Genomic DNA, 9,836 nt, shown 5'->3' with positions numbered 1-9,836 from the left:
TGAAAATCCATTGAAAGCCTCAGACAAAAGAGGGAAAACGCAACAGCGGCCGCATCTGAAATTCCTCCATACACACGGTTCCATCCATCCACATAGATTGTCTGCTGTTTTCTTGTCTATGATCTAAGCCAACAGTGAGTGTTTGTCTCTCTGCTGCGTGTGTTTGGCGGTGGCAGTAAAGCCGACACCCAGTGGGAGAGCCTGTCTGCCTGCAGAGGGACAGATGAGTGTAATTATGCTATTTTTACCTCCTCCAGGAGCTGGCTGCCAGCTCGGGGAAATTAGCATCACACCTGCGTGTAATTGGCTAAATTAGCTTGTCGAGCAGCAGAGCTGAGACAGAGGTGGACGCTGAGGTGTGTGCGTGAGTGTGTATGTGGGAGGCAGGTAAAACTGGAAAACAGTTGTTGTTGTGTGTGGTGCAGGAGGCTGTCAGGGGAGCGACATGTCACACCTGCGATGGAAAATGTCACCAAGCAAATCCACACACAAGAAGACACTTTGTCACACAGTCACACAACTGAAAGCTGCGTTCAGCGGCAAACTCAGCTGAAGGCGAGCAAACAAACAGACAAACAAAAACAGATGACGATATCAACACAGAGAGGCTGAGCAGAGGACGGGAGGCTTCACACAGACACTCAGGGGATGGTGGTCAATTTGTCCCCAGAGGACAGCTCTTCTTCTACCTGGGAGAACTGTAACTGTATTACAGGCTGGAAATTATAAGTGGGTTCAAAAGTCCAAGACGTAATAAACATCTGTAATTAATACTCAACAAAAACTTCAACATGACTAATATCTGAGTAATAACTGAAGTATTTGTGCCTTTTGTGAGAAAGAAGCAAACAGTCACCTCATTATGGGTTAAAGGAAATTTCAACTGTAAAACTACAGGCGCAGCACGGCAGATTCTCAATCCATCAGTCGTGTTTTAAGAGTCATTTTCCGGCCTCTCAGTTTGTCAGGGTCATTTGGGACTCCTGGGATTTCATGTTGTTTACTCCTGCAGTTTAAATTTTTTTTAGCTATGACAACATGAAATAAGTTTTTTTATTTTGGATGTGAATTGCTTCTACAGCGGGATATTGGGGCCATTGCAGACAGGAAACAAGGAGTAAATGTCCTCCTAATAAACTCTGAAATTTTAAGAATAATCTCAGAAAGTTTTTTGCAAATTTTAGACTTTTCACACTTTTTGGTGGAAATTTGCTTCTTTTTTAATCTAAAATTGCCCTAATACACTGTCATAAACTTCTTCTTTCACTTGGAATTAGAAATAAATTGCTTACAGGAGCATTATCCCCACCTGGCGGACTGAAGAGCTGACCAGATCATTAATCATCAGTTCTTTCCATCCATCCATCCATCCGTCTATCTGTCCGTCCATCCATCCATCCATCTATCTGTCCATCCATCCATCCCATTGTCAAAGTAGGAAATGAAAGGACACTCTGAGATCTGCCGTCATTTACTGTCAGCTGGTGATTGACAAATTTCCCCCACATAGTATGAAACAACAAGTCTTGCAGACACTTCTTTCCTTTAGAGGTCAGAGTTCATGTGGCTGATAGCTCTGTTATACATATTTTTGTTGTTATTTTTAAGTTTTGTTTTCAGAATCTTGTACATTCAACATTGTACCTTATTATGAAAAGTTGCATGAGAAAAACAGAAGAGAAGCAGCAGCCTTGACCTTAGAGAGCAGTGATTGAAATAAATTTTTCACATGTCCTATCTGTTGGCTCCACCTAGTGGTAGTACTGATGAACATTTGAACGAAGAACACAAATGAAGTTGAACGTCCTGATTAGCTCTTTTTTTGCATGTTTGTCATCAAACCAGTTTAAATATTAGTCAAAGAAAACACAAGTAGATGCAAAATACTAATTTTAATTTAAAGTATTTATATGTAGTTTTAAAGCATGTTTGATTGTCTCTTTAGTATCTTCAGCTATTGTAAAGTAAAGTAATTAAGGGAGAAAAATAATCCAAACCTGCATTTTTAAACCTTTGGGACTAGCGCTGCAGCTGCTCAGGAGTGGCTCGTTAATCAAAATTACCCTAAGAATGCAGCAACAGCTCATCCAAGTAGTCACTAACCCACAACTGCAACCAAAGAACTACAAGCCTTAGAGATAGGTCAGAGGTCACGCCTCCACCATTAGAAATAAACTGGGTAAACTTGCCAGCATGGCAGAGTTCCCAGATGAAAACCACAGCTGGGCAAAAAGAACATTAAGGCTCGTCTCATCTAGATCCCAAAGACTTCTTGGAAAACATTCTGTGGACTAGTGAAACAAAAGTTGAACTCTGTGCAAGGTGTGTGCACCGTTACATCTGGTGTAAAGTAACAATGGGCTTCAGAAAAAGAACCTCAGACCAGCAGTAAATGATGTTGTTACATTTTATGTAGCGTAATGGTCTGGGGCTGTTTTGTTGCTTCATGACCTGGAAGACTTGCTGGGATAAATGGAGCCATGGATTCTCCTGAAGGAGAACGTCCAGCTGCCTGAAACCTCCTGAAACCAACGTGGGCTCTGTAGCAGAACAATGATCCCAAACACCAGCAAGTCCACCTCTGAATGGGTGAAGAAAAACAAACCGAAGATTTGGAGTGACCTAATTAAAGTCCTGTCCTGAATCCTATAGATAGTTATACTGCAGCATAACTTTAAAATGGCTGGGAAAATGCTGGATGCCCCTCCAATGGGGCTGAATTTCAACAATTCTCCAAAGATAACTGGCCAAAATTTTCAGAAAATATTGAAGGAATGTAAAGGTAACGTGGGAGCTCTAAGGCAGCTCTTCCTGGCTGCAATGAATCTCCTGCACAAAGAGCTTTAATTGTGCTCAGTACTGATTTATTTTAATCCCATTTCATTTTAATATTTTCCTTAAAAGGTAAATAAATACCTTTAATAAGGACCCTGGTTAAGCATCCAGAAGAAGTGGTCTGAGTTGTGTAAATGATTAGATTTGCAAGGAGCTGATATGTCCAGAATGTGGACCAAAAGGTGTAGACGGTGACATCACAAGCCGAATAATGCGGTATAGGCATCCAGATGATATATGCCTAATTTCAGCCTTCTAGTGCACTCCATTGTGTTGTATGCCAGTATTTGCAATTTGCTGGAAGGAATGAGAAACTCTACTACCATGATGTGCACAAATCACTAAATGTTGAACAGATAGAGCTAAGAGTTTAGAAAAAATTTATTCTTACCAGAAAAATGTACCAGAGCATTTGAGGAAAAACTGTAGCCCATCAATTCAGAAAGAAGTCAAACATGGCAGTTATTCAGATTTTTCTAGGCTGGTTTTACTGGTGTAGGATCTATAGGATTTTCTGTAATTAATGAAGTCATGAATTCTGCTCAATAGCAGAAAATTGTGAGGGAGAATATTGAACCGTTAGTTTCTGAATTTAAAGGGTCAGCTCAGATCACATTCAGATATTTTCAGTTTGAGTTGTTTTAAAATTCTATAATCGGCTAAAACAGATTTTGCCCATCTGACTAATTGTTAGAATCCATCATTCCCATCATGTTTATACTCATTTTTTAACAAACTCACAATACTACACTGTAATAAATTACATACGTACACTTTCCTATAATTACTATGCTTTCCGACAGCACAGGTATAGGAATTACAACCAGTCATAATTAAATCTTATATTAAAAAAATCTAAACAAGGTCTTTGCTTAAGTAGATTTGAGTTATTCAGCGGGGAAACATACCAGAAAGTCAGGCACAGAATAAAACTTTTGTGGAGGCCTAGTCAAAATCTGGATTTAAATTCAATAGAGATGCTGTGGCTCGACCTTGGTGCAAATCATGACCAAACATCCTATTAGTTTTATGGTGTAATTGTTTTTTCACCTGGTACCAGATTCATTTGGGTTATTATTATTAATAAATTTTAAAAATCAATGAAATATTTTAGACAGTTGCACGACATTTGCTCTACTCTCCAGTCCACAAGAAGGCGCTAAAGACACTTCTAAATTAGTCAGCGTCCAAATAAATGTAAACGAAGAAGAAGCTACTTCACATCCAGGTGGATTGGATTTATTTCCTTTTTTCATAGGTTTTGTTTTTATGTCTACAGAATGAACAAGTTGAGTAAACCCCAGGAGTTTGACTCGTATGAAATTGAGGAACCGAGCGACGAAGAGCGAGCTGAGAGCAGGTATGCTACACATTAGCTTTGAACCATTAGCATGAGGCTAGGAGCTAAAGGCTAGCTGGATCCTAACATGTAAACAAAACGCAGGCGGTGGGTAGCCTGGTCCTGTCAGGGCTTTATGTTGAAAGAATGGGTTTATTTCTGGCTATAAGCAGCAAAGCAAGGCAGCGCATGAAGGGTCTTCATTAAACACACTGACAGCTGAGATTCTAGTGTTTATGTCCGACACTGGTTGGAAGAAAAAGTTTTTGAATACTCGTATTGTCACCTTTAATATTACTGCAATAAGGTTAAAGGTGACAAAGGTGTCACAAAAGTATCTCGACGTTTGCGATAGTATCTATGGATATGTCTATTCTACCGTCTATGGGACAGAAAGGAGGGACATAAGGCAGCAACATGTTTGCATAAGAACGTTTCACTTGGTTTCAGCTCAGAGGACGAGCTGGACGTGCTGCTGAACGGAACCCCGGAGCAGAAGAAGAAGCTGATACGGGAGTACCTGACAGGGGAGAGCGAGTCATCCAGTGAGGATGAGTTTGAAAAAGAGATGGAGGCCGAACTTAGCTCCACCATCCGGACCATGGAGGGAACCTGGGGACCAGCAGCTGGTAACTTGGTTTACACTCCCAACTGCCATTCTACAGGGTTTGCGTCTCAATGAATCGAAATGATTCACACTATTTAGAGTTTGTCTGTTTGGAAATTATTCTGTAGAAATTCAGAGGGTTGAATGTTAAAAGTAAATTGCAAAATAAATAGCAAAGCATATGAGAACAGATATAGAGACATCTTAAGTGCAAAATATATATGTGTCCTGTACAGTTTTGGCTTCATTACTGTACTAATTTTGTTATTCCTTCAGCAAATGGCCTTATAGCGAGTCTGTAAGCGCCAGTTAACGCTTAGGTGATTACTAAGTTAGTTGATGATTGTTTCAGTAATTGATTAATCGGATTGTTTCAGCCCTAAATTGAACATTGTGAGCTGTTGGACAGAATCTATTTTCAAATAAACTGACATAAATATTCTGTGACAGATCCCACAGGTGGAGGAAGTGCTGGAGCTTCCTGCGTTTCCAAACCTCAGATGTACGATAAGGTCTACTTTGATTCTGACTCAGAGGATGACGACACACCAGGTAAGGTCTGCACGGTTCATCATGAAAAAGACCTTTCATTCTTTCTCTCTATGCCTAAATCAGGTCAGTTAGAATTACCAAAACTGTCTCTGTTTACTAAATGCTAGAATTCTGAGAGATGCTTTTCTTCTAATGCAGAAGTTTACATACTCCTAGATGAGGATGTTGGGGTTTTTTGAGTTTTGTGTTAATTCAGAATGTTAAATGGGGAAATTGCAAATGACAGAGAATATATTTCAAAAATGGCATCATTCCAATCATTCCTTCTGTGAGTTGTACAGTCAGTTTTTTGTTTGGTTTCGAGAATATAGTCATAATATTAGCAGAGTAAAAACATAATTTTACAAAAAAAACAAACCAAAAAACAAAAACTTAAGATTTGGAGAAGAAAAATATTTGAATGAGAAAAGACGCTTGGGTACATCAGGGTGTGATGTGAGCAGCTCAGTCAGTGGTTCTTTCATCCTTTTATTTACATAATCATTTCACAGTTCTGCTGCTGACGTGTATTAAGTTAAATCTATACGAGAGTTCAACCAACTGACCTACAGCAGGAAAACTCTCTGATTTAATGTTAGAGAGTGTGGAGGAAAAAACAGTCGCCTGTTTTAAGTGGCCATGTTGAGTCTTGAACAGTGATCTGAATCTGTACTGTAGGCAGCTCCACAGACCGGCGGCGCAGGCAGCGGATGGTTCTCAGTAACGATGAGCTGCTGTACGATCCAGACGAGGATGACAGGGACCAGGCCTGGGTGGACGCAAGGAGGTACCAGCATGTCCTTTTTTCTGCTATGAAAGTGCAGCACAACGATGGTTTTCCTATCTGTGTAAATTGGCTTTCTTTCATCCTGTGAAGGTATAACGGCAGAAAGCATCAGAGCACAGCATCCCGGTCCCTGGCTGGCCAGAACTATCGCCTTCCCAGCAGTGACGCCGTGTTGAACTGTCCTGCCTGCATGACCACGCTCTGCCTGGACTGTCAGAGGTCAGGAGAAACACAATCATCTCTGCATCCACACTGAGCATGGGCAATACATATGTCAAGCTGGGCAATACATATGTCAAGCTGTTGGGATCACAGAGCATCGTCTACCACATGTTGACTGTAACCTCTTGGTAAACTTAGTGATTATAGCCAACCTGTAACCTGTACAGTACAATCATCTTCTTTGTTTTGTTTACATTCAAGATGATTTGTTCCCTCACCAGGACACAAAGTGGTCCACCAGCTCTGCGTACTCAGGCTCTTGTCCATCTCTGATACACCGAGCAACTGCAGAATTACCTAAGTATTTCTGCAGATGACAGAAGTCAGTCTTATGCTGGAAGTCTGAAGTGTAGAGTGAAAAGGAATGGTGAGATAGAGTCCCCTGTGGTGCTCCTGTGTTACTGACCACCAAACAGTCCTTCAGTCTCACAAACTGCGTTTTGTTTGTGAGGTAGAAATAGATCCAGGTGATTGTTGAGGCTTCCACCTGTGTTTTCTGGAGTTTCTCTCAGAGCAGATCAGGGTGAATTGTGTTAAATTCACTGGAGAAATCAAAGAACATGATCCTCACAGTGCTGCCTGCTTTGTCCAGATGACAGTGGATTTGTTGAAAAAGGTGTATCATGGCATCTTCAACTCCATCTCCATGGTGATGAATAAACTGCCGGGGCCCCTGATATGAGCTTGTCTACTTATTCAGATGGTCCAACAGGAGTCTCTTCAGGACCTTCATGATGTGGGTTGTCATGGTAACTGGTCTATAGTCATTGATGACTGATAGCTAAGTTTTCTTTGGTACCGGAACCAGACAGGATGTCTTCCACAACAACAGAACCTTTTCATGGGTCAAGCTATTGTTGAAGAGATGCTAAAGAATCCCACAGAGCTGCTCTGCAGCTTCAGGCCTTCAGGACTCTGGGGCTGACACCATCTGGACCTGCAGCCTTGTTCTGGTTCTTCAGCTGACTTCTAAATCCAGAAAAGTGGGAACAGCAGCAGCTCCTAATTTGGTTGAAGACAAACTTGTAGAAGCAGAAGAATCCATGGAAACTAGAACATCTGTCAAACAGAAACTGTTTGACAGCTGTAGGTTAGAGGAAGGTGGGATGTGTGTTTGGCTGTGGACAGAAGAGGATGATGATGATGATGAGCTTGTTCCTGAACTGAACCTGTTCAGGAACAAGCGTCCATCTATCTCAGTGGTACCCAAAGTGGGTCCTCGAGGGCCGGCATCCTGTATGTTTTAGTTCTCTCCCTGGTTTAACACACCTGGATCAAATGATGGATTCTTAGAAGGTCTAAGAAGAACATTAACATGCTGAAAAGGTTGTTACTACCACCAGGGATTGAACTAAAACGTGCAGGATGCCGACCCTCAAGGACCAATTTTGGGCACCCCTGATCTATCTGATCCTCCTTTTGTTTGAACCCTATAATCCTCTTCATCCCTGACCACACATCTCTGATATTGTTCCTCTGCACTTTATTCTCCTGCTTTTTCTTCTACTTCTCTTTGCTGTCTCCAGTTTTGACTCTGAGCAGCTTCTGTATAGTCCTCCACAATAACTGAAAAGAGTGGCAGAAGCAAATGAGATGGATTAGCAGAATGGGGAACAACTGCTGGTGTCATTCCACCATGAAATATCATCTTTGCTGCCTAAAACGTGAGCTGTTAGCATGTCTTTAAATTCTTGAAACTGTCATAGAGATTCAATCTTCAGTCAGAGGTATCTTGAGATTAGTTTCATGACTGACTGCTACTGGAGATCCTTCCTGGCCACAGCATCACTGTCTATGACAACACTTTACTTGGATACTTGAATGATATCAGTTATGGCAACATTTAATTTCCCTTTGGTATAAATAAAGTATTTTTGAATTGAATTTTTAATTTAGCAAAATCATGAGCATGGTGAAAGGGTGTGAATATTTTTGCATAGTACTGTGTGTATAAATACGTTTTTAAACTGGCTTCATCCAACAGGAAACCTTTCCATGGTTTCTAATGTGAATTTATTACAAGCTGTCCTGTTTCTAATTGTGGGATAACTATCCAGTCCAGCCATATTGTAAAGTAGCTGAGATTTGTAACATCTCAAAGCAGTGTTTGATGAATTGGAAACCGTGTTGAATAAATACCGTTCTGTGTTTTGTCTTCACCAGGCATGAAAAGTATCGCACACAGTATCGAGCCATGTTTGTGATGAACTGCACAGTGAAGACAGACGAGGTGCTGCGCTACAAAACGCAGCAGGAGAAAAAGCCCAGGAAGAGGAGGAGAGGCCAGACAGCAGAGGGTGCCAGCCCGAGGCCGGCAGGCATGGACTCTGATGAGATCTACCACCCTGTGAAATGTTCTGAGTGCTCCACAGAGGTGGCTGTGTTTGACAAAGATGAGGTCTACCATTTCTTTAACATACTGGCCAGTCACTGCTGAGGTGGACTGAACGGGTTCAAATCCTGAATTTCTCTTTTGTCTGTTTTCCAGTTTGTCTGTGGAACCTTGTCCAACAGAAACTGTTTTTACCTGTTTTGACTAAAATGATTGTTCTATTATCAATAGCTGGATTTCCTCTCAACTTTTGATAAATCCAGTTTTCTCCATTAGCCTCAGTTTTCATAGAGGTTCACCTCAGCCTGTTGTCAGAGTCTTTCACAGCCTAATAAACTACTACTTCACATCCCAGTTCACTTCTGCTTGGGAATGAATTTTAGGTTTATGCTCTTAGGTCATATTGTGAAATCCACATAATTCTCTTTGTTTTCAGCAACTTTTTAAACAACTAAAAGACTTTTAAACAGTTGTAATTTTAATATCTACTTCTTTTTGAACAACTATCATCTGCTGCACAGTTCCGAAAGCGTTAAGATGTTTTTATGGTGAAACGTTTATGGTCACAGGCCAGTAGAATACAAAAGACAGAGACTTGATGTTGAGAAGTAATCCTGTGTTATTCATCACCTGGATTCATATTCCTCAGGAAAAAAATGAGACATCAGTTTTGCGGGATGGACTTTTATAATTATGACATTTGCTGTGGTGGGTATAGGCCACATAGGTGGTCCCATACAGCAACAGCTGCTACAACTAAAATAAACAAGTAATTAATGGCAGTGTTGCTCAGCTCTGATTGGTACCGTTTATTATGCTCTATATTGAAAAAGTATGTAAAAAAAAAAAAATTGAAAATATAATCAAAACCCCACCCCCTGTTTTTCATTCTCCTGAATTTTAAATCAGTGTCAATCAAATGCAGTAAAAGGAAAAAATAAGCGTACTGTCTTACCAAAACACAGAATAATTGTTTTAAAAATAAGGAATATATTTTTTTTCTTAACATCATTCCCATTATTTTTCATGATTTTTATTTTCCTGTTGCCAAAAAGTTTACATTTTGAAGTAGTTCAGAACAGTTAGAGTATTATGTAATTCTGAGCTATGTCTGTAGTTCTGCTGCTGGAGGATAAATTGACCACTTTTCCTAACTGCTGGATTATTCTACTCTCTAGCTTTC

At 40.5% G+C, this 9,836-nt stretch overlaps 1 protein-coding gene across 1 annotated transcript; it reads left to right on the top strand.

Moving 5' to 3' along the window:
• Positions 1 to 4,024: 4,024 nt before the first annotated feature.
• On the top strand, positions 4,025 to 9,807 carry eapp (E2F associated phosphoprotein). Its single transcript, XM_014473510.2, has 6 exons — positions 4,025 to 4,195; positions 4,625 to 4,803; positions 5,232 to 5,333; positions 5,991 to 6,099; positions 6,190 to 6,318; positions 8,485 to 9,807. The coding sequence occupies exons 1-6, from the start codon at positions 4,116 to 4,118 to the stop codon at positions 8,756 to 8,758; spliced, it is 873 nt and encodes a 290-aa protein (XP_014328996.1). The 5' UTR covers positions 4,025 to 4,115; the 3' UTR covers positions 8,759 to 9,807.
• The last annotated feature ends 29 nt before the right edge of the window (positions 9,808 to 9,836 follow it).

This window comes from Xiphophorus maculatus, chromosome 19 (assembly GCF_002775205.1).
Source record: "Xiphophorus maculatus strain JP 163 A chromosome 19, X_maculatus-5.0-male, whole genome shotgun sequence".
Lineage (NCBI taxonomy): Eukaryota > Metazoa > Chordata > Actinopteri > Cyprinodontiformes > Poeciliidae > Xiphophorus > Xiphophorus maculatus.
Note: the sequence above shows the minus strand (reverse complement) of the source record. Positions and strands in the feature narration are given on the sequence as shown.

Bases quoted from the DNA above. Each gene is read 5' to 3' on its own strand.
- eapp (XM_014473510.2), top strand. From the start codon at position 4,116: ATGAACAAGTTGAGTAAACCCCAGGAGTTTGACTCGTATGAAATTGAG. The intron at 4,196-4,624 runs GTATGCTACACA...ACTTGGTTTCAG, and splicing joins GAAGAGCGAGCTGAGAGCAG to CTCAGAGGACGAGCTGGACG. The intron at 5,334-5,990 runs GTAAGGTCTGCA...TCTGTACTGTAG, and splicing joins AGAGGATGACGACACACCAG to GCAGCTCCACAGACCGGCGG.